The 27,994-nt window shown below is 37.2% G+C and overlaps 3 protein-coding genes across 7 annotated transcripts; 1 reads left to right on the plus strand and 2 right to left on the minus strand.

Annotated features, from left to right (window-relative positions):
* Positions 1–2,845: 2,845 nt before the first annotated feature.
* Positions 2,846–7,392, plus strand: ucp1 (uncoupling protein 1). Its single transcript, XM_056764903.1, has 7 exons — positions 2,846–2,971; positions 3,657–3,790; positions 4,517–4,724; positions 4,996–5,193; positions 5,536–5,637; positions 6,081–6,261; positions 6,610–7,392. The coding sequence occupies exons 2-7, from the start codon at positions 3,665–3,667 to the stop codon at positions 6,722–6,724; spliced, it is 930 nt and encodes a 309-aa protein (XP_056620881.1). The 5' UTR covers positions 2,846–2,971; positions 3,657–3,664; the 3' UTR covers positions 6,725–7,392.
* On the minus strand, positions 7,001–11,481 carry elmod2 (ELMO/CED-12 domain containing 2). The gene is given in 10 exon segments (XM_056767243.1): positions 7,001–9,293; positions 9,426–9,559; positions 9,650–9,718; positions 9,814–9,947; positions 10,107–10,236; positions 10,400–10,497; positions 10,617–10,645; positions 11,170–11,236; positions 11,238–11,317; positions 11,469–11,481. Coding segments are annotated over 10 exon segments (912 nt in total). The 3' UTR covers positions 7,001–9,135.
* Positions 11,176–27,044, minus strand: LOC130434611 (uncharacterized). Of its 5 annotated transcripts, XM_056764856.1 has the most exons (12): positions 26,825–27,043; positions 21,519–21,595; positions 19,026–20,237; positions 16,439–16,855; positions 15,760–16,290; positions 15,221–15,280; positions 14,987–15,075; positions 14,857–14,915; positions 14,222–14,388; positions 13,963–14,115; positions 11,813–13,862; positions 11,176–11,317 (listed from the first exon to the last, which is right to left on the minus strand). In XM_056764856.1, exons 2-11 carry the CDS (start codon positions 21,556–21,558, stop codon positions 13,483–13,485), a joined length of 3,108 nt encoding a protein of 1,035 aa, XP_056620834.1. In that variant the 5' UTR covers positions 21,559–21,595; positions 26,825–27,043; the 3' UTR covers positions 11,176–11,317; positions 11,813–13,482. The 5 variants fall into 5 exon arrangements, with proteins under 5 accessions (XP_056620834.1, XP_056620844.1, XP_056620852.1 ...); XM_056764866.1 differs by lacking the exon at positions 21,519–21,595 and having other exon boundaries at positions 26,825–27,042; XM_056764874.1 differs by lacking the exons at positions 11,176–11,317; positions 11,813–13,862 and having other exon boundaries at positions 13,975–14,134; positions 26,825–27,044.
* Positions 27,045–27,994: the final 950 nt, after the last annotated feature.

Here is a 27,994-nt window from a genome sequence, read left to right on the forward strand (position 1 = left end):
AATAAAAATGGGATCCATGCATTGTTACCTTAAAGCAATCGTTATCCAATGTATACGCCATTCCTGAAATAATGATGTATTTAAGTCCAGAATTTGGTTTAAAACTCAGTGTTGGAATGACTTAATATTAACCAGACTGTGTTTTTTTTACAAAGACTCCTTTGGAGAGGAATTTTTGCTTGGTCATGCTGAATGGCGCTGTTCTTAACTCAACTGACCACTAGGGGCCAGTAAAGCACCGAACCTTTATTATTTGCATTGTGAGGCATAAATGCATTACAACACTGCTGTTTGTCCTTAACAGGTTGACAATGAATGTGTCCTACAGTAAATTATATAATCCCATGGCCTCTCCTCCTGACCCTAATTGACGTATGGGGGTGTAAGCGTGAACGTCCAATCAGATGCTCTTATCAGCCAAGCGCTTGACATTCTGGGAGTTCACTGATGATGACACCATTCTGTCCCAGGCAAGTACGTCTTCTCCTGACTTCCAACCACAATCCTATTGCCAGAACGGCCCAATCAAATCAACACTTTTTGTCTTTATTATGGATCAGATTTAAATAAATGCACACATGCAGTTATATAGTACAGTTCGTGCCAAAGCACTTTCTCATCAAAATGACTCGGAAGATAGCTGTTATATGTTCTGTTTATCAAGGATTGTTATGTTATCTTAAGCCTTGTATCTTTTGTACTCGATCCAAGTATTATGCGGCACAGACAAAATGTCCCTGTTCATTTGGTGTTTATGAATTAACAAATGAAAGTAAAGTCTACTTTAATAATGCATGCTCAACACATCCTCATATGCTGAATCATGTAATATAGTTAATTTTGCGGCAATACTTTAAAAGTTTTAGGTCGCTGCACCAGTTTTGGGTGTAACTAGTTACTAAGTTATTAGTTACTGTACTTTAATTACTTTTACCTTGAAAAAGTAAAGTAAGGGATTACTCTAATCTTTCCTGTAATATAATGTAATTAAACTATTACTTTGTGTGTGCAATAGTGGAACTGACATCAAATCTCCAGTCTAACTTTAAAATCGGTGCTTTAATGTATAATTCTTACATTTGTTACACTTTGGTCAGTTAATAATACTATTTTATGAAGTTTTCTATTATTTATTTGAATGAATGAAAAGGGCGTTTCAAGTCTATCCTTGAATCACTTAACTAATCAAGGTTGATATAGGATATAGAAAGTAATTAGTAAAAAGTAATTAAATACTTTTTGGAGAGAGTAATTTGTCCAGTAATCTAACTAAACTGTTAAATATGTAATTAGTAACTAGTAATTCATTACTTTTCAGAGTAACTTACCCAACACTGGGCCGAACTGAAAATAGAAATATTGCTATACTTGTCCAATTTACTTAATTTGAACAATTCATTCAATTTGTGCAACCCTGCAACCAAAGTTCAGTTTGTTATATTCTAGCTGTAAATATAATATAGAACATGATTTTCTGTTGTTTTTCTCTATGCAGTGTTGGATTGTTAGAAACCGTAAATTGTTTAAATAAAGTGTATAAGCCTATTTTAAATAGTATCAGTACTGGAAACTTACTTTACAATATACCAGAATAATTTGCAATAATAATATAACGTGCAAATAGAATGTATATGTTAAAGTTCAATATACTACTGAAAAACATATGTAATTTGTCTTCAGTCGTTTTTCACCCACTGATGGTAATCTTGCGCTCATGATACTTCACTTGAAGGTAAATGACCTGTTGCAAGACAGTCAGCAGATGAATTCACACAGATAAAGGTCCGGTTGGAGCTGGTGGTTTTCTTTAGGGGGTCTTGCATAAGTTGGAAAGCTGCACAGGCCTCTTATCAGTCCTCCATGACCTTCAGTCACAAACATCACTGCTGCCCCTCCTTCACATCTCAGTGATTGATTCAGATAACATTAGACCGGATCACACCTTCATAAATGCAGTGAGATCAAATAAGCAGAGAGATTGCAGAGTGGTGGAGAAATGTGATTTGGGATCAGACTAATTTTATTATATTTCACACAGTTAGAATGTAATTCAGTCTTTTTTTTGTTTACTTTAAAACAATGATCGCTTATATCGGTTGATCACATCAAATGCTTCAATATGGTCAATAACAAAACAAATCTAGTGTGGGATTAATAACCATTTTGAGCCACACGACCAATAATTTGAGTTCCTGCAATCTGAACTTCACAGGGCAATAACCATTTTTACCGTATTATAAGGCAATTTTTTCTAGAACTTACAATATATTGCTTTTGAAGTGATTGGCCTCCAGTACTGAGAAAATGACACTTGTTCTACTGAAATCCTGAAATGAGCCAAAATACGGCATCTTCCTCCTGATAAACAGAAACAAAGACATGTTTGTCATTTGGCCCGTACCACCCTGTTGCCCACCCAGCCGTGAAGCCAATCATCTTTCAGACCTTACACGACTCACCCATCATTGGCTGAGAGCTGCTTGACCTCTTTCCAAGTATCGGCGTTCATTCAGTTTCACGAGATCTTTCTATTGTACACTAAGACCAAAACCTTCCTACTTATTTGTCCATTGGGAAACATACTGTATGTCTATATATTCAATAACCATGGCTGTTTTGTTGTGATAAGCGTGTTGTCCCTTTCTTGACCTTTGTGAAGAGGTTACATTTTTATGTAATCTATGTTAATATTTTAACATTACTGTTTGGGACAGCTTTGTTCGCTTACAGTGTTGTTTATCTGGATATGGGATGTTTTGGACATTGGCTCTTTGTGAGAGGGTGGACTTTGTGTTACCCAGTAATCAGTCCCAAAGAAACACCTCCCTGAGGAAGTGGATGTTGAAAAAAAGGAAAACAGTCCGTGATAGCGATATATAAAGAAGGACAGTATGACTGCTGCTCTCTCTACAACTTGAGAATTCACGCTAAGAGCCCTGTCATACCATCAGACAGAGAAATCCATCCGCAGGTCAGTTCATGTGTCTGCTATTATTATTTGAAATGTAAAAATAATGATGAATAAATATGCATAAAATATTGCATACATTAATACTGTGCATAGAAATGTACTTTGTTGAAATGTGTTTTAATGTACGAATTTATAATCTTTATAATGTAATATCATTTACATTATAAATAATTCTACACTAAACATCTAGCTGAAGTGATTTTGACCTTCTCTTGGTGCAAATGTATCTTTTGTAAATATGAAAGTCTTTTATAAGGCTTTAAAGGGATAGTTCACCAAAACATTTTTATTCTTTCATCATTTACTCACCCTCTTGTCATTTCAAACCTGTATGACTTTTTTTCTGAAGAAAGGAGATACATAAGGAGATATTTTGAACAATGTTGTTAAATGAACAATGGAGGTACCCACTGGTTGTTCAGTTACAAAATTACTTCAAAATATATCCTTATGTGTTCTGCAGAAGAAAAAAAAAGTCATACAGGTTTGAAATGACAAGAGAGTGAGTGACAGAATTTTTATTTCTGGGTGAATTATACCTTTAAGCATTTAATAAATGCTCTTTGTAATGCAAATATTTCAATAGCTTTAAAGGTACGACTTAACATTTAATAATAATTATATATATAAAAAAATATCAATATTCTTCCTATCCCTTTGTCTCTGTCTATCTTTGGCACTCCAGCTGTCGGTATGGTGGGTCTAAAGCCATCTGATGTTCCACCTCCTCTTGGAGTAAAAGTTCTGAGTGCAGGAACAGCCGCCTGCATTGCTGATTTAGTCACGTTTCCTCTGGACACAGCTAAAGTTCGCCTGCAGGTACATACTGTACATCACTCACCTGGCTGAACATCTTCAGAACGTCTGCACGGAACGCATCAACTAATTGCATGTTATTTATAACCAAGTCCTGACTGCTTTCATGATATTATGATTATGATATATAAGAGATTTAATATACATTTCACAAAAGTGTCTAAATTAAGTAACTGTTTTATAGATTTTGCCTAAATACTTTTTCTACATGACTTAAGTAATTAAATCAAGAGATTATTTGCAAAATCAGATGCATCTATTTAAAAAATAATGTTTTTATTATGTTAAAATGTTAAAATGTTTTTTATTGTGTTAGTTATTTGAATTATTTCACTTTTTTGTTATTATTACATAATCAAAACAACCCAACTGCAGTTTGATTGATATTACATGAAAAGTACAATAAAATACATGATTATCTAAAATGTCAAGCAAAATCTGTTTTGCAAATGAAGTACTTTCAGGCTTGAAACCCGTATGACTTGAAATAAATTGAAGAATTTTTAAACATGTCCATAGCCATTTATATACAGTTCTAATGTTTCAGATTCTTTGAACAAAAATTTTGTCCAATAGTATATTGCAATGCTTTTCATAATATTCTTTAAAGCTTGTAAGCCTAGATAGCTTTTAAAATAACCCTTAAAATAAGGGAGTATTTCTGTTTTCAGAACCTGTATGCCCTATCCAGTCACTATTTTGACATGTTTATTGTTTTCTTGCTTCTAGATCCAGGGAGAGAAAGTCACGACAGGAGCAGCTAAGGGCATCCGGTACAGGGGCGTGTTTGGGACCATCAGTACCATGGTGCGAACGGAGGGGCCACGCTCGCTCTACAACGGATTAATAGCTGGACTACAGAGACAGATGGCTTTTGCCTCTATACGAATCGGCTTGTACGACAGCGTTAAGAGCTTCTACACAAGGGGCAAAGACAGTAAGTTGAAAATTTTGAATTTGAAAAGAGAAGTTTCGTTAATATCACAGTTTATTCTGCATGGAGATCAAATGAATGATTGATCTCCTGCTACTCAGATTTTCCCTGTAATCTCACAAAGGATCGAGAATGTATCAAACTCAATGTATTTTATGTTTCTGTTCTCATCTGTTACTCATCTATTTCTTAGATACTTACTAAATACTATCTAAGCAATATCATTTTGGTTTCGTTCAACAGGGAATTCAGTTTATTCACTTCTGTTTTACAGACCCCAATGTGGGCATCAGGATCTTAGCTGGCTGCACCACAGGGGCCATGGCCGTTTCCATTGCGCAGCCCACTGACGTGGTGAAGGTGCGTTTCCAGGCCCAGAAAAACCTGCAGGGTGTGGGACGTCGCTACAACGGAACCATGAAAGCTTACAGACAAATATTCCAGCAGGAGGGTCTTAGAGGGTTGTGGAAAGGTGTGTACCCAGAAAGGAATTCAAATATTCCCGAGGTATTATTTGTTTTACGGTCCGGCTAGTCATGTCTCTGGTCCAAAACTGACTGTGTGCATCCTATTTGAACCAGACGCGTGTGACAGATTTGGAAAGTGGGAAGTGCTTCTCATGCCAACCACACCGAAGATCTGACTTACAGACACAATACGTTTTTTAATGTAAAAAAGCACAGAATACAAATCTTGTGTCAAATGTGTTATTTTAGTCCTAAAGTTTAGTTCTATAAGTACATTTATAATCAACACTTTTTCTTGAATAATCTAAGACCCGATAATACATTGCTTATTTGTCTTCTCTGTAAAGGAACACTACCCAACATCACAAGAAACGCCCTGGTCAACAGCACAGAACTCGTGTCCTATGACCTCATCAAGGAAGCAATTCTTAGACACAAACTAATGTCGGGTAAGAAAATCAGACAGTGTTTCAAAAGAAATACAATAGGCTTGAATGATCTCTGATTTGTTTCAAATCAGTGCACTAGTTGAAGTAATTGTTGTTGAAAGAACATGTTGAAATTGAACTGCTCCAAACATCTCTTGATATTTTACAACCTCTTTCACTTGATAAGACAGACATGAGTCAGGCTTTGATATTTCTTACTCAACAAACCAAATACGATGATATCAGTACATACTGTACGAACAGTTGAATGGGTTGTAAAATAAGAGCGAAGGTGTAAAGGTACTTTCAAAGAAATAATACTGTAGGCTATGTGTGTTAAAGCCAATTCCAGTGAAAATGTAGAAAAAGAACGTTTGTGAATGTTTTTGACCTTATGTAAACATATTGTATTTAGAGAACGTGTCTTTATTTCTTATTGTTCTTGCTCCTGTTTGGAATTACAGACAATCTGCCATGCCATTTCACATCTGCGTTTGGAGCCGGTTTCATCACGACAGTGATCGCGTCCCCGGTCGATGTGGTAAAGACTCGATACATGAACTCTCCTCCTGGTCAATACAAAAGCTCAATCAATTGTGCCTGGACTATGATGACTAAAGAGGGTCCCACTGCCTTTTACAAAGGGTGAGAGATCCAAGACTATCTAAGGTCACAATTATTTTAGTTTTGGATTGTTAAATTTTATACTGTTGGCAACACATTATACAATGGGACCATGGTTTAATACGGAGGAAATTTCTTTGAGGAAAATGAGAAACACGACCCTCTCTGTGAAATAAAGGCTTATGTTGAATAATCTAATAATGAGATCCTCACATAAGAATAAGAATGCAGAAAGTTTTCTGTGAGGGTTAGGGGATACAATATATACTTTTAACATATACTGTATAAGCCGATGTGTATTTTTGCATTTAAAATACAATTAAGATCAGATTTTTGAGTTATTAATAATGTTTTGTTTGTGCTATTTAGGTTCGTTCCCTCTTTCCTGAGGTTGGGCTCCTGGAACGTGGTGATGTTTGTATCGTTCGAGCAACTCAAGAGAGCCATGATGATGTCCAGAAACAGGATCGAGGCGGCCACATAGATGTTTAAATCAGAAATCCCACTTTTAAACCCAAAGACTTGTAACCTCTCTAGATGACTGGAGTGGAATTTGACTTCTAAGTATTTCATTCAGATTTGGAAGTTTAATAGCCAACACAACAAGGATGCTGATAACTAGCCTATTTTTTCAGAGCATTTTTTATGTAAATGTATTCCTTATTCTGAAAACCACTTTAATATAAGAACTAATTCTTTAAACGCACAAATTTACATATATCCTCTGTTCCTGATGTTAATGTACATAATGTTCATGTAATATTTATGTTTCCTCTTTTTTTTTATTAATCCGTTCTACAGAGCTGTTTACTGCACCATTTATTTGTTATTCCCTGACATGACTATGACCTAGGAAGTGAGACCGTCTCAATTCTGGAAACCAGAACCGCATACACATGTAAAACAAGTTTAGTCAACTTTATTGTGAATATGGAATGTTAAAATGTTGTGTGTGTACAACATTGAGATTTTATTTTTCTCTATAAAATCTAAACATTATGAAATGCTTGCTTTCATATTGACAGCTCTTGCAAATTTGCGATATTATTTTGGGACTATTATGTGCTGTCTAAATGAGATCTTAAATGAGATGGTTTGTTCTCCTTGCCCAAGTATATACAGCGGGTAAAATAAATATTGAACAACACGTCACCATTTGTGTCAGTAAATAGATTTTGTCAAGGTGCTGTAGACATGACATTTTCCCCAGATGTCGTTAAGGTCCCAAGTAATCCATACATGCAAAGAAAAATATGTTTTATATAATAAAATAGAATGACACAGGGGAATAGTATTGAACACGCTTACTGAAATTTATTTTCAAATTAAATTTAATATTACAGCTTCAAGACGCTTCCTGTATGGTCAGGTGTGATTTTGGCCCATTCTTCCACACAGACATTCTTAAAATCTTGAAGGTTCCATAGGCCTCTTCTATGAACCTTGAAAATGATGTTCTTTCCACTTCCAGATTATGGCCCAAACATTGCTCACTAGAACGTTCAGAAGTTTAGACATCCTTCTTTAACCAATGCCATCAGTTTGTTTTGAGAAACAAGGTGTTGAGAAAACTCTTTGCCGTTACTCATTATGAGAAGACACCTTGGTATTGAGACACCCTTTTATATGCCATCAGTTGGGGCTGGACCATCTGGTGTTAATTTCCATTGACAAGGACCAGAATTGGTTTCTAAATACTGATAGATTTCTTTAGTTTCCCACCCTTTTTGCACCACCACGTGTTCAATACTTTTTCCCTTTCTCATTCCATTTTATTATACATAACATAATTTGTGAACTTACTTGTTTTGTTTTCTTTATATGTATTGATTATTTGGATTGTTACCGACACCTTGCGAAAATTTCATTTCAACTGCACCTTGGGAAATATATTTAATGAGAAAGTGGTGACGTATTCAATACTTTTTTACCCACTGTAAATGTGTGTAAGACTGAATCTCTTTTTGTACCTGGCAAGTTAAAACATAGTCCTGGCAAGGATGCCTCTTTTATTCATTTGAACCTTTTTACAAGATTCAGCACCTTTTACTTAGATGTATCAAGTTTTACTAAAATAAATTTGTACTTTTAAATTCAATTCAATCTCAAATTAGAACGCAATTGATTTTGTTAAACTCTTATTTAATTTCCCTCCATACATGTTATTAAAAACGAACATAAAAAAATGTTTTTAGTCTAATTTTGTTTTTATCAGATATGATAAACACTATAAAATTAATTGTGTCATTAAGAATACAAAGTTATATTTTCAAAACCAAACCCTTTTTAAATAACACAACACAAGGTTACATAAAGATTTGTCCATACAAATGCTTGTACTTTGGAATTGAATTGAGGTAACAATATTCACAGAACAGATAACAAAACTGATTAGATATTAAATACTCAACTGTTCTTTCCCAGCATAAGCCACATTAAGAAATGTGCATATGTGTGTGTGTGGGGGGAGGCAACATGCAAAAGAGTTTGTACGCGCTGCATACAAAAGACAATTTGCCAAGGAAAAAAAACATTCTAATATCATCACTGATCATCAACAGAAACATCAACTTCCTGAGATGGGTAAGTGTTGTACAAAGAAACAGAAATTATTTTTACATTTAAGTGTTAATTGAGTTTCCAATCAATTAACTGGAGTTTAAAATATTACTGTTAATGCACTAAAGTATTATTAGCAGTACAGTACACATTATACGGTTGCTGTTGTGGAATTATTGTGTTCAACATTACATACACATTGTACTTTTCCTTACTAAAAGCTATCAAGAAGTCAACGGAAAACAACTTTGAAATGCAAATGTTCTCTCTTTGATTTTTTCATTGGCTGGAAAATATAGCCACTCCTGTGCTTGATGTTATGCTGGAATGCAACAGTCATTTTTGTGCGTCCAAAGTAAAGCTCAGCGTCACCTCTTGTGCCTGGAGTTGGCCTTTGACCTTGTCATGAAATTTCTCCCTGTAGCGATTGAACTCCATGATGCTCTCGGGTTCCTCCTCCAACCAGAACTTGTCAAACTCGTAAGCCAGGTAACCTAGAGAAAGAAAACAAGAAATTCTGCATTACAATATCGAAGCTTATTTTGTCATCGGTTAAGATTTTATAGTCAGTTTTCAGTCAAGTTATAAACACGACATAAATACATACAAAGATTGTGCAGACTTACAGTAGAACTCATGAAAGTGCTCCATTTGGGGTTTTCCAGATACTGTATTGTAAAAATGAGGTTTCAATGCTCCACTGCTCATTAAACTGTATGCCATCTCAGTTAGATTGATGCCCACTATGGCATACGAGTACCTGCAATAATAGAATACACACCTCCAATGACCAGCCTTAACAAAATCAGGTGACGTTTGATTGACATGATCCAGCAGAATGTGGACTTACCCGAGTTTGGGGTGATTGGAATGTGATAGAACCTTCCTGGCTGCATCCGTGTAGTTTTCACTGAAAAAACTGGACAAACAAAAGCAAATGTTAACTTGAATCTGGAAAGCCAATACATGTGACATCATCATCATCCGGAAAAGATTAAAAAAGGCTCCACTTACAGAAGGTTTGTTAGGCCCAGCATGCCCATCCCTCTGAAATCGGTCTTCGGGTCATCACCTTGGAAACCAATTCTGCACCACTGTTTCGAGATTCTCGATTCCAGCCTTACTGAAGGCATCAACAACTCCCACAACTGGCTCAAAACAAAGAGAAAGACCAAGCTAAATTGAACTCTGTCACTCAAACCTATACAGAATTATCACTCTGGTTTCGTAACCCTTCACTGAGAGATCAGGTCAACAGGTTTATGCTGCAAGGTTGTGAGTGGATGCCACTGTGATTTGAAATATACCTTCAGGAGCATCTTCTCATGTTCCTCCTTTTCAGAGTCGTACACTTCTTTTCGTAATTCCTCAACTGCCTCGAACAGTTCGCTATATCCACTTATTTGTAACAAACATTTCTGAAAATTCAGCTTAAACCTGTAAAATATAAGTACAGTTGTTTTCTGGCATATAAATCTAAAACCAGGATTATTGATTATTGACTATTTCACCAGTACACAGTAGTACTCAATACTGTATCCCACAATGCAATGTGCTCAATCTGACCTATTTCTAGTGTGAACTTTAAAAAAAATCTCACGTATGATCTTTCTGCACTTTGATTCTCTTTTCTTGAATTATTTGAGCTATTAGGTCCTCCAAGTCTGCCTCTTTCACAGATAATGCTGCTCGCAATACCTGATTAAACACAATCCAAAGCAAACAAGAACAATGTGTGTTAAGAGCAGCAAAAAAGTGAAGAGCTCATATAAATATTTATCAAATACCAAGATAAGAAAGTGCTTAAGTATCCATACCTTGCTTTTAGATGATTTCAGGGAGTATTCTACAAAGAAAAACAAGGACAACAGGTTTGCAAAGCTTATAAATGAGAACCCAAAGCCTGGTTAAATCAAAGTTTACAGTTGATCAGTAATATACATTAAAAGAGCAACTGACTGTTTTCTACACCCATAAATGTCTGTAATTATTTTGTTTACATTTAGGCATTTGGTAGACGCTTTGCGACTTACATTGCTTTATCCTATACATTTTACATAGGTAATTGCAATCCCCTGGGATCGAATTCACAACCTTGCGGAATGCTCTTACCACTGAGCTACAGGAAAGCTGCTTTGTTTAACACAAAATTAAAAAAATGCAATGAATGTCAGCTCATGGGGTGCAAAGACAAAATAAAGTGAACAGCCATATAAATAGTGTATGAGTCATTACAATGCTTGTTGAAACTTGAAAAATGTGATCACTATAAACTGTCATTGTATGAAAAGGGATGAATACATTTCAAAATGACATCATATATTTATATTGGTGTACAGAACTGAATGTTCATACAACAATAAGCTTCACCTATTTGTGATGTCCTGAGCGCTCCGGCTTTGCATTGTAAACAAATCCGCTGCAGCTCGCACGTTCCTGTCACCAACCGCAGGAGCCATTTCATCCAGAAGCGCAGACACGAGGAGTAGAAACACTGCCAGATAAACCCAAACATCCTCTGAAATACAAGCGCAATGAGTTAGCAGCTCTTGATCATATATGCAGTATCACACAGACACACATGTGGACTTCATGCATTCACTGCAAAAAGGTTCTGCTGATCATTGTAACGTTACTCTATAAATAACCAACAGTCACTCGAACGTTACCATGAATAATCATTATCTCTAATCTCTGTCCAATAAGCTTTGTGCTAGCAAAGAATGCCATTATTTGCACAGTTAACAAACACAAGGTACTAACGTTAAATGAATACATTACAATTCAAGTCGGCACGTAACTCAACAATGATGCGCTATAAAAATCAACTGGACAACACAACAGGTTGCTCGCGCACGAGAGATACAAATAATAAGCGTCACCACAACTAATGACGAAATTCATGTGACGACGCCGGCGTTTGTATTGCTTAAAGGAGAACTACGATTTGAGTTGATATGTTTTTATTCAATAATACGTTTAACAGAGTCTGAAAACTGTATGAATCACTTACTAGCAGCCTCTTCCCCGGAAGCGATTGAGCTAACTGCGCGTGCGCACAAGTAGTGACATTAGTAATACGACGACGCCAACGCAGAGCACCACTTTGAGTTGGAAGAATTACTGTTTTATGATTGCACTTTTATCGATCAGACTCAGATCTTTAGTTTTCGTTCAAATCAACGCACAAACCTACAGCTTGCGTCAATTTTTCTTAGAAATCTATGCCCGTATTTTTAAAGCTTTTAAGAATCCTCTAAGAAAGCTCTTCATTCAGATTAAAAACTTCTGAGTACGAGTCTTAGCTTAAAAGTGATTCAGGACCAATCTGAGAGCAAATTTGAGCAAGGAAAAGACATCACATTTTATTTTAGTGAGGAGGCGGAGCTGACCCCATTGCTACGTCTTTTGAAGGCTATGATTGGTTGGTTGGCCAAGAAGGAAACATTTGCGCTTTTAAGTGTAGGGTCATTAGTTTGAAATTAAACATGTTATTTTTACACATACACATATATTCTTTATTTTTAATTTACCATGCTGATACGTCAACGTATTTGATAGAAAATGCATAGTGACCAAAACGTTTCTGTAAGTCTGCTAAATGTGTCAATGTAAAATTGTTTGTGTGATCCCCATGGAAGGTTGTAACAGTACCAAATCATCTCTGCAGCATCTCTCAAATTGCTTAATACGTTAATGTGGTGATTTCTTCTAATTCTGGCGCTATGGCATTTCTGCGCTGTCTTGGATATATCAGCGTGTCTGTAATAGGATCAGTAACTAACATGAACCCTGCACGACCTTATGTGTTGTGCCTTTTTAACTCACGGTCATCCAATGTAATTTAATGTTATATTGAGTTTACAATTTGCATTGCATCAAAGCAGCTATAGAAGAACACACACATACACACACTATCTAATAAACCTTAAAAGTAATTAGGAAATTGTCATGCAATGCAACAGAGTTCTTCTCACTTTTCATGTTTCGTCCATTTTCTCTGCTGCTAAAGAAACTCTTAAGTTAGTTAAAAGTGCTCCTCGCAAGAGCTTAAGATCTTTTATGAATTACTTTTTTCTTTACTAGGATCTTTGTAATTTTAAGCGAAACGCGCATATTTCTAATAATTTTCTTAGAATTTTGTCACTAGGAGCAACTCTTTGCTATAAGATTATAGATGAATACGGGCCCTGGTGTTTTTCTGATGGCCTAAAATAAAATGCGTTCACAGCCTACACACTTCAACCGTGTTCGACTTTACAAGGCAGCGCAAACTAAAAGCGTGTGTTGACCTGCAGCAAGTGTATATTTCTGTATTTGTAAAATTTGAAATTTCCTTGTTAATTCATCATTTGAGAAATATATTTCTTAACACTCACTGTCTATTATAAAAAACATTACATAAAATCACAACATACCGAAAACTCTTTATCAATTTTTTGAGTCATAATTATGTGACCAGTCAGGAATGAATAGACAAAACAAAAATAAGCCCAATTTCTACAGGCAGCCAACTCTCACCAAAATATTTCAGATGAAACATGCTAAAGCAGATTAAACATGCTAAGGCATAAAACAACAATGGAAATGGAAAACCAATACAACCCTAGACCAGTCACACACATATCATGAATTTAAGTGCAACTCTAATGATGAGCTCAGACAAACGTTAGTGTGTATCTTTCAAAACTCATGTTTCTCTGCGTGTATTTTATTCCGGAAGCCACCAGGAGGCGCAAGAGGGCTAAACCGTAACAATGGTAGATCCAGAGAACAGAGGCCATCTTTGGAAAGTCTCATTTGTGGGGGTGGAGGTGGGAGTCTAGGAGGGTCAGCACCACCACAGCCGTCATTCTCGGTGTTGTTATTGTCTTCATCATTGGCAGGCGTTTCCACACTGCTGCATATGCTTGTTTTCTGGCAGCGTGGCATGAAGATCCCTCTGTAGTACCGACGGTACAGAAATGTGACCACTACCACTAACAACAAGATGAGCAAAATGAGCAGACTGCAGATGGCGTAAATGCCCTTGAGGACCCTGGGAGATGATGTAAAGCTACAGTCTAGAAAGAGTTGAGACAAAGCTTTAGACTAGACGCCTAAAGAATTATACCTCACAAACAAGTTAGGCTATGTAGACTTGTAAACACCCTCTCCTCTTACCTGAAACAGCAGACTCCACGCAAACCATCCCAGCTGGCCCCTTACGAGCCTCATGGTAACCAAGGAGACAGTGACAGGAATATGATCCGAACTGATTCACACACTCCGCGTGTGCAACACACATCATCATGTGTGTATCACACTCATTGATGTCTATTCAAACACAGACAAACTTACATAATGCATATCGTGGCAGATAAACACCAACTAATGACAGAAAATTGTAAGACTTGTAAATGTGTTTGATATGTGAGAGTACCTTCCGTTGACACAGAGGCTATGGTGCCCTGTATTCCGCTGGTTTGGGATTTGATAATCTTGCCTATTAGCTTCTGCATACTGGACTGAAGATCTGCGTACATGTATTGTCCTGCAGCAGTTTTCTGAAACTGTGCCCACATGATGAACAAAACCCCCGAACTCAACCTAGAAACCAAGCGATTGTCACCATATCTATTTAAAGGAACAGTTCCGCCAAAAATGAAAATTCTGTCTTCATTTACCTCTCCTTAATAGTTCCAAATCTGTTTACATTTGTATGAAGATATTTTGAAGAATGCTGGTAAGCAAACAGTTCTTGGCCACCATTGACTATGTAGTAGGAAAAAAAAAATGCTTTATAAATTTGAACACAAAAGATAATTTGAATAATTTAGGATAGCAAACAGTTCTGGGCCACTTTTGACTACCATTGTAATTTTTCTGACTATGGTGGACAATTGTGGCCAAGAACTTTTTAGTTACAAGCATTTTTCGAAATATATTTATCTGTGTTCATCGGAACAAAAAAATGATATAGATTTTGAACCACTCGAGGGCGAGGAAATGATGACCATTTTTATTTTTGGGTGGACTGTTGCTTTAACTGCTTCATATCTAAAATTTACAACTCACTTTTTGAATCTTTTTAAATCTAGACTTTTTATGACGAGATGCCCAAGCTCTTCTTTTATCTGAAAAGACCAATTTCAAATGCTTAAACATTTAAATTAACTTCAGCGAAAAAGTCATTTGTATTACCCACCATGATCTCTAGAGGGTTTCGGAGGGAAGATGATTTTTCAAGGTGCTCAGAATCCAGACTGACCTCCACAGCTACCTCAAACAAGAGCTCTGATTGGACAGACAATGTTATATCACATTGTACCTTGAACATGTATGCAATGAAGCATGCAATACTCCATTACATTATTTTAAAGTGAAATGCAATTGGTAGAATTAAGGGGTGGTGGTAGAGATGTGTCTAAGAAATTCTCACCCCCAGGTAAATGATTATTTTGGGTGGCATTTGTAATGGTCTGTTGGTTCTGAGCTTTTTCTGTGTAATGAAAACAACAGTTAACGACAGTACACAACAAAAAACAAAATGTAAAATCTGAACTTTTGGTGCAATTCGTAAATTCCTCCTATCATGAGAAACAAACTATTGATACATACCTGTAACATTAGTATTTATACCGTGTGCAGATTTTATAAATTCAGTGCCTTAGACAAAGTGGTCTACATTTTACAGTAGTAACATTACAGTAATAAAAATAAGGGGAGAGAAATGCAAGTTTTTATAGACAAAAAATATTTTTACGAAATAAAGACTATGATGAGTAAAATGTTGCTTTAAAACTCCACCTTTGGATCTGCGCTGGAGTTTAGGCTTTCTGGGAGCATTAGTGTCCATAAAGACAGGTGGTTTTATAACGTCGTCTTGTTTTCTCGTCTCCATGGCAATATCATCCCCCCTCACCCACCAAACTTCCCCAGCATCAGATGCCATGGTGGCTCTAACTGACCCAGTTTTACCTGAAGAACGGGAGTGCGCATCCACATTCCTGCGCATAGCTGTTGGTGACCGAGCGTCTGGTTTAGTGGCTTCGATCTCGACCCTTGGCCTGAGGTACATGTCCGTGATGTGTCTGTAGGCAGGCTGGTATTTTGAACGAATTTGGGCTGATCCACCTGCTGGCGTCTGCTGTTCTCTCGGAATTGGAATGGAACTATAATCATAATGCGTATCTTCGAGAAATTCAACATCACTGGGGTAACCAGAGGTGAGAGTTGAATTTGTAGAACTAGCAGATACTTCTTGGACGTCCCCAGAACTCTTTTCCCACGGTTGCCTATTCTTAAAGACAAGTCCATTGGCCACTGATGTGGACTCAAACTGAGTGAATATAATAGGCTTGGTCAGACCATGAGAAGTGGTTTGGGCATTCACGTCTGACAGTTTTATATCTGCCGTGATGCCTCCCACAGCTGATGGAGCATTTGTAACTGCATCAGTTTCCCGTTCGCCACCACCTAATGCTTCCTCTATCACATCTAAGGGCACTTCTGTCAGGAGAAACACAAAGATTCTGCTCATCAAAAATCAACCCATCATTCCATTCATTAAAATCTTTGATTAAAGTACAAAAAAATATAAATAAATGCTGGGACAGTTAATGGACACATATGAGGCTTCCCTGTGACAACTGCTCACCTTCATACAGGGGGTCAATAGAATCCAAAGGTCCAAAAGCTTTGAAACGTCCATAAAACCCCCTGTATGGGGTGGGACGGTTCCCACCAATAAGGAGCACCACCTGAACGGTGTTGGACACCGACATGTACTGTGCCTTTCTCCAACACCTTTCCAGTATTCTCTGCCCACCGGCAGCAGCAGGAGACTCATCAAGGTGGATCTGATCACTCTTCATGTGACAAGCCTCCGAGGGGGTAAAGTCCTCCAGATACAACTCCACACGCTTCCCAGGATGCACCTGGATGGTCCAGTTGCACCAGACGGGGGGGTTGGCGCACAGGTAGTCGGGGGAGAACAACTCACCGCTTTCACCGCGTAGAACTTGGTGGCAGCTCCGGAGGGCAAAGAATGCGTATCGCTCTTTAGCTCCTGCCGCTGAAAATTTTGATTTATTAAATAAAGACCTTTTGAATCTTAATGTGGGTCAGTGAAGCAGTAATAGAACTGTGAAATAAACCATTTCAATTTTTTTATTCTCTCACCTTCTAAATCATAAATTATTTAACTTTACATTAAGCAGATGCTCTTATTCTAAACACATGCAAAATACTGGACATACTTTATTTGAAAAAATAAAATGTTTTTGCACCGATTTATTTATTAATTTTACTCAATTGAGTGCATATATGAAACATTTGTACATAAACATGTTCAAATATTTTGTCACACCTGAACATTTTTTGGGATGTTGAATTTTGATTCAAGGCTACTGCCGTTACAACATCTCAGAAAATATATAATGTACTTTAGGATTACTCCTAATATTTCTTAATTTACGTATAGCTATACTCCGAATAAGAAACACACAAACAATCTATCGTAATGTGATGCATTACATTGTATGACCAATTCTCATGTAATATCTTATCAAAAGTATACGTTTTGACTGACAGCGGTTTACCTGCGGATGAATGGCCTGCATTTCTGTGTATCTGCCAAAAACATACAATAATAGTACGATCTTAACCGATCACGCTCTCTTAATTTGATCAAAAGCTTATTTGTATTGTATCCACTGATTGATCAGTTTACTCACCTCCACACCGGTCACCCAAAGTGTGAAATAGATTAATATGAGAAGACTGCATTTACACAACAAATGCCGCCACGGCATTTTAGGATTATGATTGTAAACTTCGCGAATTGCTATCAGTTGCTTGTTTCAAACGAAAAACTGAGGAAGTGCCCAAAAATCACCTGTGCTATATCTGTAATCAATAAAGCACAGGTGTGTTGTTCAATATACGTCGCTGTGCAGAACGATCAGCATATGACATTCAAGTACCGCGAGAGCGATGCGAGATCGGACTACTGCGTGTGCCTGAAGCACTCTCGCGATATTGTGAAGTCATATGCCGCCGCATGAAGTCTTTTGATTGCGCATGACTAAACGGGTAGCCGCACGATCTAAATGTGTTCCGTACACGAGTCTCTTTTTGTCCAACAGATACCGCTTTTTCACTACATATTTAAACATGGTACAAAATCAGGACTGAGAAAGTGCTAAACGCTGCATGTGGAAAGCAGCATTACTCACTTGAGATGGAAAAAGTCAACTGCACATTTTTCATTTCTCTTATTGTTTAAAGGTATTACTGTCAAATAAAGTCAAATGCACACAACTTTTTATGTAAATGTCATTTTTGTAAGGGTGCTTGCTTGCAACTAGGTATACATCTTGCAACAGGGTTAGGATCAGTAAATATGATCATTCTTAATGGTCTGATAGAATTGTCCATGGTGTTACCTTGTTGCACATGGTAAAGGTTGTTAGGAATGTGGTATTTTTGTAAAACACTTTAATTAAAATTAAGATATAAAACAATTAATTTAATTTAATATTATAGAATTCCTGTGTTATAGATTTAACTAACCAACATCATAACCTGGCAATGTTAAAGTAACCTAATACTTAGTCAATTAAAAAAGTATGTTTATAAAATCTTTTAAATTGTTATTTAGTATTCCCTGATAAAGTATTAAACACAAAGCACTGGATGATTAACTTAGAAGTGTTAAAGACAGAAACTAGGTTTTAAAGGTCAAAGATCACAATAAATCCTATCCTATCTACCTGTGAGTTTAACAGAGTTATAGCGCAATGGAAATTTGCTAGACTTTGAACTTCTGAATCTCACATGGGTTTGTGTGTGTTGCCGTATCATATGTTGTTCTATAACAATGGCACAAAGTTCACGACTTTGTGCGTCTTGCATAATTGATAGAACATCTTTTATCACTATTGCTTTGATATAAATTGTGTGCACCATATCTTTTGTTTAGAGCACAGCTCTTTTTGTAATTCAGAAAAACATATAAATAGGAATGACAATTCACATCTCAACATAAAAAAGGCCACAGTCTCTATAATTCTTTATCGTCATGGAAACATCCTGATTTTCATGTAATAAAATTGCCCTGGTCTTATGATAGTGTTAAAAATAAAATGATTTACATTAAAAGAGAAAGTTTGTGTCCTGCTGTCATTTATCTTTAGAAAAAGACATGCCATTTTTTAATCGACCATAAAATGTCTCTCACTCACAGTGTGTTTCGGGGTCATTTATTCCAAACCAAATCTTAATCATCTCCTGTGGGCTCCTGGGGTGCACCAGCATCAAGTTTTTATAAGCACAAACGTTGTCTTTGTATTTCTCCTCAATGCCAAAAGTCTTAAAGCCAGTGTGTTTCTGTGGCGCTAAACCCAGTCTCCTCAAACTCATCCCAGTGTACACGTCATCAATTGGGTACAGAGTAACCAATCGTGAGATAGTTCTCAGTCGCATCCCTAAATTACCTGAGTACAGGTAACCTCCACCACCCGCATAGGGAGGGTAATCCCCCACAAAGACACTCTCTGGGATATAATACTTGAGTTTTTTGTCCCGATGAGGTCCAGCATTGGAGATCACATCTCCAATGAAGAGGTCTCGTGAGCTGGCCGCCGTTAAATTGCGTAGATATTCCAGTATGTGGTGTGTGTTTACAAAAACATCATCGTCACCTTTGAAAACGTACTGGGCGGAGGAGCAATTGGTGGCAAACCATTCCAGAAAAAGAACTTCTTTCAATGTGAGATTGAAGAATGAGTCGCGATAATCCCACTGCAACACGTCCCCGTGCAACATGGCCTCATGCTTGACCATATTTGACAAATCTGGAAAGTGGTCCGTCGCAGCAGTGTCGCCAAGGAGGAACACAGTGGCGATGCGATGGTCGTCAAGGAGACCGGCACGACCCCACGACTCTCTGATGGCCTGCCGTCGATCGAAATGAGGTGCGATGGACTTTATCGCGAGTAAGAGGAAGGGTGGTTTCGAACACACACTGGGTGCATCCTTTATCAGAGGGAATGACCTACAGTCCCTGTACAGCAGGAAGTCTTTAAAGCGCTGTGGAAGTGAACTAAAGTTTTTTATCTGTGTCATCACTTTGTCATCTCGCTGGCAGGAAGACATGTGACTCGTATTCAGCCAATGAGGGATTCTCAGAAAGCCGTGGAAGGACTCGCTGCCATTGGCAACGGGCAGGAAGTAAACATCATCCAGACGTTGCTGCTCCTGGTTCCAGATTGGTGTCATGGCCTCTGGCTTTTTCCAGAAGCCTTTGGATATTGCTTTTCGGTGCTTGTGGTTATTCTGACTGTAGGTCCGGGACACTGCCACCAACATGTAGATGAGGAAGTTGGCCAGCATCAGCATTCCAAGCACCTTCGTCGTCTTCCAGTTGCCCTGCATCTTTAAGATGCGCTCACCGCCTTCAACCACAAAAAGAGACAATGTTCAATTTTAGGTTAGAGCATGATCAATGACCAGCTATTCATATTTTATGATGGGAACGATGTTAGCGGGTGGTCTCTGGTCATTGCAGAGGTCTGTAAGCTGTCTACAAAAGATATTACAGAAACAGAGATGACATAAAGAGTACATAACTAGGGATTTTAAGGTCCTACTTTGGTTTATGGAGTGTCCAACAACAATTGTATGTTTTCGTGTATTCGTAATAATAGCTAGTTACTTTTAATTTACTTCTTGACTGACTCTCAAATGATTTGTTCCGCGATTCATCTGTCCAATTCCCTCCTTTCCGCTAGGATAGTCTCATGTGATTGGTCAGATGGTCTAGTCTGCTGTGATTGGTCTACCGCAAATAAGGCTCAGGAACTACAGTGTTTGAGGGACAGTCATAACAAAACAAAGGCAGGACTATATGTAGTGACGTAAATCCGCGGCAGATCCCGAATCGGACTAGGGACGACTCGTTTGCGTGATTCAGAGACGACTCCCAATTTTCCAAGCCAACAATTTGGTTAAATTGTAAACTTGGCTGATAGCTAACTTTCAAACACGGCAACATTACACACGGCATGAAATGTAATTTTCATGATCTCATGTTATGTACTCTTTAAGCCACATGACGTGGGAAATAGATAAACATGTCAGTAAGTCAAAGCCTGTTAGTACAGAAATATACAAATCCTTTGGCTTGTTATTTTGTAGTTAGAACATGTAAAAACACATAGGAATTCCTAACAAAACATTACCTGAGTGACATTAGTTAGACTTCCTAACACCGTGTCTACACCAGATGCGGCGCAACGCAACAAGAGATAGAACGCATTAGAATCCAATATAATTTGAAATTTTGTCCACCCTCGGTGTAGACAGAGTGTTAGGCTTTGTTCAGACCACATCCCAACATGTTTTTTGAAAAGACAGTGTGCACATCTAAAGCACATGAACATGCTCAAACCAAAAACATAGGCAGTGTCAAAGGTCAAGCATAAATAGAGTTGGATAAAGCATCTCTCACCACCATCACTTCTAATCTATCCAATAAGAAATTAGTGACAATCTAACACTAGTTCACCAGTGAAAATAGTATGATTTATTTCAAGTAAACCATTTGAATGCATTACAGTGATAATCAGGATTAAAAGTGACCCAGAAATGTTATAAGGTTTCACATATCATAAGCAAATATAAGCAAAAATGGTTAATGTAAAAACACTTAAAGTAAAAGTCGGTCCATGACTTACAGCGAGTACATCGGCAGGGAAAGTCAAGGGCGAGTTCCATATGTAAGTCCGACCTGATGCCTCCAACGCTTCTCCTCCTGAACAGGAACAGTAAGGGAGAAACCTGCTGCATATCATCCCGTGTTTCATACCTAACCTGTCTACCACACTTTCTGATCTCCTCGAGTTATTAACCCAATCTAACACTTCTCCCCTTGCTCAGTTATCTGAAGAGCAGTCTGAATTTCATCATGCTGTCACATGCTTTCCTTCTCTCATACAAAGATCATGTGTTCCACATGACACCAATTACAGACGTGCATCGTCAGACCCTTTCAGACTGCAGGACACCCCTCATTGTTGGACAACACAATGTTTTCTAACTTTAATTTTGACCCTCCTCCCAAAATTCTTGAAATGGAATTTTCCACAACGTAAGGCAAATGTTATCAGCGCTCTCCTTTAAATGTCCAAAATCTCATTGAACAGGGGTTGTCCCAGGTGTGGAGATAGGATGAAGTCATGAAGAATGTGTGTGAAAGATGTGCTGAAGGTGTGTAGTGACCCCAGAGATGAAATGTATGCTGTAAACACATATTTAGGATAGTATGTAATATAGTAAGAATAATCCACAAAAAATAATCATAATATTGGGAGCAACCTGAACCTACGATGATGGTCCCTCAATGTTTATGGCAGTTTTTTGTTGACACATTTTCAAGACAAAACCAATTAAAACCTTTTATAGGACTTTTGTTTTGTTTTCTATATTGTTTTTATGTGTGAAGTCGAAATGTAAACATTGATTTGTAAATCCCCTACTACATTTTTTTTCCTTTGACACATTTAAATGTTGTATAGGGATAAGGTTTGTTTACTTGTCTTGTTATGTTAGTGACTGGTCTGATTTTAAACATGCATGATCATTTTTGACACAAAAATATAATTGAAATGTGTCCGTGAAAACATACCAGAACCTCTAATCACAGCACAATGTTCCCCTCATTTGATAATAACCTTATTGTAGGACAACAAAATCTGGTAAACCGTGCATACTGACACAGGGGCGGACTAAGACTACAATGATCAGAATCAGAAAGAGCTTTATTGCCATGTGTGCTTGGACACACAAGGAATTTGTCTAAGTGACAGAAGCTTCCAGTGCACATACAGGATAAAAAAGTGACAAGGCACAGGTAAGAAAACGTAAAAATGAATTATGTGAGAGGCAGTACACATTTGACAAAAATGACAGCCAATCACGCTGTATGGATGTGAGGTTTAGGGACCTCTCACCAACAAAGAATACACCAAATGAGACAAACACCCAATAGAGACTCTGCAAACAGAAATGCGTAAAAAAACATTCTACAGGTACAGCGTAAAACTATACAAATAATAATTGCAGAGCAGAAATAGGTGTATATCCTCTTATAATTAAAATACAAAAAAGAGCTATACAATTCTCCACTCACCTTAAGAACAGTAATACAGAGACACTCCATCACAAAGCCTTAAAGGGGTCATGCTTTGTTTGCTTTAGATGTAATACAATGTGTTTACAAATGTATGTATCTCCTCTTTGCTCCGCCTCTCTGAAACGCGCTGATGTTTTAAAAAGCTCATCGCTCTGAAAAGCGAGGTGTGGTATGATTGGCCAATTCACTAGTGCGTAGTGATTGGTCGAAGACTGCGTGGAAATGTTACGCCTCTTACCTTATTTGGAACATCGGGTTTTAAAGCAATTGTACTGACAGGTACGCCCACCTTACTTGAGTATACATTGGTCGGTATTAGTCAAAAGGTGTTACGAACTGACATAGATTTTAAGGGGTGTGGTTACACGAGGCGTTTCAGGTAGGTCTGGGTGAGCATTCGCATCTAGATAAAATTCATCTTTTGTTCCGACACTTAAAGGGGTCATATGACACGGCTAAAATTAATATTATCGTTTGTTTAAGATGTAATGTAATGTGTATGCACGTTTTAAAAAAACTTATTTTTTCACATACCGCGCATGTTTGGATCTCCTCTTTGCTCCGCCTCTCTGAAATGCTCTGATTTTTTACAGAGCTCATCGCTATTAAAAGCGAGGTGTGCTATGATTGGCCAGTTGGTTAGTGCGTAGTGATTGGTCGAATCCTAGAGTGTTTTACGGAAATGTAACGTTTCTTACCATATTCAGAACATCAGCTTCCAAAGCTATTGCACTTACAGGTGATAAAATGTCATCAGTACTTCCTTATATCAATTCGAGACCGAATCTGATACGGAAATTGAATATGATCAAGCCTATACATCAACTTTGCCAGCGCGACTTGAGCAGGATGTAAAGGATTGGTAAGGTTTTATAAAAAAAAATTATGTTAAATAGTTAAAACTATAGCTTACTGTTATAATTTTTACATATACGATGTTATAAATACTATACGTACAACCATCACACAGAGTTTAAGTGAGATAGAAAGAAGCTTGCAGTACAGCAGGGAATGGTAACATAATACATAACACGAGTGTGTTGGCCCTTCTTGATCAACCAGTGTTACCCCACGTCTCGTCGCGACTCAGCAAAGACAATAAATCCCATTACAAACACAACATTTGTTGCCTCTAGTTGGAACATTATGACTTATGTTGTCTTTTTTTATGTTGCACGCGTGTCTGCATTTGCAGATCACAAACACATGACAAACTAAACCCGCGTTAGTTCGTAGCAAAGTCTTTTACAATGACAATATATTTATATGTTGCGAATCTGATGCGCCTGTCATGAGAAGTTGTAGTGGTTGGAACGGCCCCACTTTTTAACCAAAGCTTTCGTGCATTGCCGGTCTTGAAATCTTCCAGGTTCGTGAAGCAATCTTCAGTGAAATGCGCTGAACAAACTTGAATATTCGGATTGTACTTTTCTGGAACAGTGTTGTAAAATGTAAACATTCATTTTTAGTTGTCTCATCAATTGGAAGGGCAAACAAATAGTCTTTCTTTTCGCAACGAAACACACAGCATCTCCATGGCTCCGGCAGCAACGATACAATGAAATTTACAAGTTCACCCACCTTACTTGCGTGTACATTTGGGTGGTCTTAGTCAAGTCATACCACGAAATGACGTACATTCGTGGGCTGTGGTTACACGAGGCGTTTCAGGCAGGTCTGGTTGAGCAATCGCTTTTAGATAGAATGCATCTTTTGTTTCAACACTTTAATTTTTGCAATTTTACGTGTCTAATACATGCATGGGTAACTTAAAACACACCACAGACAAGAAAAACACATATTTCCGGCAAATCACCCCTTTAAGCCATCAAGAGCTGAACACTGGTAGAAGCTTCTTCGTCCAACTGATCTCAGAACTAACTCTCCAACCCAAAACATGCCCAATCGAACCCCAACCAGACTAAGCCAAATCAAAAATACACAAAAAGAAAAATATCTCAAACACTGGACAGAAGCAACAGCTCAGCAAAGTAAATTGGAATGCTTTGTAATTAAACAGAGAATATAAACTGGCAGAATACCTCAAAACCGTTTCAGACCTTAAAACTAAGAATTCTCGAGCATGTACAGACTCACTTTAGAGACTGGCAGACACAGACAGACATGGACACCGAGAGAAGGGCGACAGTGTCCGCACTGCACACAGAATCAAGTGGAAACAGAGCTGCACTTCTTAATCTCATGTCCAAACAACACACATCAGAGAAACATTCTTTACTCAGTTTACAAACTTCCACAAAGATTTAAACCAGTTTCAACAAAAGGACAAGATATCATACATACTGGGAGAAAACTCAGTAAGCTCAAACCGGGCTGCAAGATATCTCAAGTCCTGCCACGACAACAAAACACTGACACAACACAAACTGATACTATATGACATGATCCAGCACCCTAACTGAGAACTGTCATCAATACTTTGCTCTTTTTCTGTTTATATTGATATGTATGTCTGTATTGGTACAGAATGTTTATATTAAACTTTTCTGTGCTTTGGCAATGTAAAAATCTGTTTTATCATGCCAGTAACGCTTCTTTGAACCTAAAATCTAAAAAGTGACCCTTGACTTCTTCACCAGGAGCAGCCCACAAAACCAGGATCTCAACATAATACGCCAGCTTATTGATGCACAAATCACTCTACAACACCACAATTTAGAAATAAATGTTTCTAAGGACCTTTTAAAGACACATTGCAAAGCCAGTAAAACAACATTAAGCAGTTGCAGTCAGAACACATCAGAATTATGCCACATAAAGGCCTGCCTAAACATGTCAGAGTAATGTGGGTAATGTATTTGAAATACTTTTCACAAGCAAGGTCACATTTTGTGATGAACAACATTCTAATTGGGAATTTGTTTAAAGATAGTAGTTCTGGTATTAATGGCATGGAAAGGCTAATTTAAGAAGTAACTTTGTTTTCTGTTTATGATGAGCATTTGAAATGTTATATTGGATTTGCTGCTTATATGTTGTCAGCAGTTTTTTATCCACAAATATGAATTATCAGGCTTCTATTGATAGGGCATTCCGTTAAAGCCACAGAGCCTGCAATACATGGGTCAATGACAAATAAGAAAATGCCAGGTGGTGCGACCATATATTAATTTAAAATAATATACATTTAATGTATTTAGCACTGAGTATTTTTCCCCTCATATATAAGAAATTTAACATAGAATCATGCCAAAATATTTTATTAAGAATTTTATTGAGAAAATTAACATTTATTTCTCAGTTTTGTTCTCTGTTTGTATGTTCGGACGGTCGCACCACCTGACATTTTTGGTCTTTCAAACACCAAAACTCAAAAAATCTATTGAATTTCAATAAAATGAAAAGGGTTTCTTATAAAGGACATATTGTAGATCCATTTGATATATGACATGTATTTATTCAAATTCTTTTTAGGAAAATAATGAATTTGGACACAAAAAATACATGTCACGTCATTGACCCACATACATAAGTGGATATCAAAATATAAAAGAAATGGCCATATAGAAGATAACATATTTTATACAGCATATACAGAATATCCAAATGGGCTAAATTGATAAAATATTTATTTATTTAAATCATAAAAGGAACTACTTTTTGAAGAACATATGGAATAAAGACCAGACCTCTTGGAACTTTGATTGAATAACCCAGGTAACCGAGCATCAACGGGAAATTTATTTAGTAAATAATTCTCTACTAAACGCTTAGTTTAACTTTGAGAATTTGTATAGAAGTTCGTTATACGATATCTTCTCAGTTTCGCAGAAAAAAAAGTTTAGGTGATTTAATTTAATTGCACGTGTAGGTGCGCGATATTCTCACCTCTATAACAGAAAAAATGTCCCGTTCTTCAAAGATCCATCTTCATATTTTGCTCTCAATCCTAACGAAGGAGCTGAAGGTGTTATTCATTCTTTCCCCAAACATGTAAAGTCGCGTTAAGAGTTAATCTCTTAATAATTTGCGCATAGTGTCAGGCAGTGAGCTGTTGATAATTCCACTTTGCCCAGGCCACTCCCACTGTACAGCCTGAGCACCTCCCTATTGACGATATACTTACAATGTTGACTTGATATTACAAAAATTCACTTTGCAAGCATTTGCTGCATATAAGCCTTAAAAAACATTGTTCTTTGCTGTTTTGAACAACGAAATGGTCACAAATCCACACATATGGAACCACACATTTTGGCAGAAGTTATTCAGTGACTATAGTTCAAAAGTTTAACTTTATAAACAAACACCATGCACTTTACATATTGTTACATTCTTTTATAAAGCTATTTTTTAGCTTTTTTAAAAATATAAAAGTCAACACTAGAATTCTATACCAACAATAAAACCAGAACATAGAGCAGCTGCCACTATTGTGTTGGCTCTCATACAGCCTCACTATCAGGCCAGTATAATGAACAAACAATACATTCATGTGACCACAATGACGACTGCGTCAAGTTTACATACTGGGATGTTGATTAAAACCCTTGAAATCTAATAATGGACGACAGGAGCAGACAGACAAAAAACGCACACAAGGCTTCACACGTCTCACATGGCACCAATTACACCAGTATCCTCTCATCTGATTAATTAATGGGAGTAATTGGTGGACGTCCCTACTGTTGAGCTTTTTATGCCACCATGTTGTTTTCACGAACACATAGAAAACGTGAAAGTATAGAAGTCCAACTAGAGGTAGGTGTTTGTCTATGATAATGAACGTGGTTCACGTCCAGAATTTTACACCTTTGAAACCCATAACACATCTCAGGTTATGGGAAGATGGTGCTAAATATGTTTAAATATTCAGTCATCTTTAATATTTAAACAGGACAGGTGGTTTCACAAGTATTTACAGACGCTTAAAACAGACATGCACTAAATGTGGTACAGAATATTGTAGAAACATAAAAAGGGTATAAAACCTTCTGAAATTTTTTCAAAAATGTATACATACTTTCATAATTTTCTCACCTTCATGTCAAAACACAA

Source organism: Triplophysa dalaica, chromosome 2 (assembly GCF_015846415.1).
Source record: "Triplophysa dalaica isolate WHDGS20190420 chromosome 2, ASM1584641v1, whole genome shotgun sequence".
NCBI classification, from domain to species: Eukaryota; Metazoa; Chordata; class Actinopteri; order Cypriniformes; family Nemacheilidae; genus Triplophysa; species Triplophysa dalaica.

Bases quoted from the DNA above. Each gene is read 5' to 3' on its own strand.
- ucp1 (XM_056764903.1), top strand. From the start codon at position 3,665: ATGGTGGGTCTAAAGCCATCTGATGTTCCACCTCCTCTTGGAGTAAAA. The intron at 3,791-4,516 runs GTACATACTGTA...TCTTGCTTCTAG, and splicing joins CAGCTAAAGTTCGCCTGCAG to ATCCAGGGAGAGAAAGTCAC. The intron at 5,638-6,080 runs GTAAGAAAATCA...TTGGAATTACAG, and splicing joins TAGACACAAACTAATGTCGG to ACAATCTGCCATGCCATTTC.
- LOC130434611 (XM_056764856.1), bottom strand. From the start codon at position 21,558: ATGGAACTCGCCCTTGACTTTCCCTGCCGATGTACTCGCT. The intron at 15,281-15,759 runs GTAAAACTGGGT...TTCATTACACAG, and splicing joins TGCGCACTCCCGTTCTTCAG to AAAAAGCTCAGAACCAACAG. The intron at 14,389-14,856 runs GTGAGTTGTAAA...CTTGGTTTCTAG, and splicing joins GATTTAAAAAGATTCAAAAA to GTTGAGTTCGGGGGTTTTGT.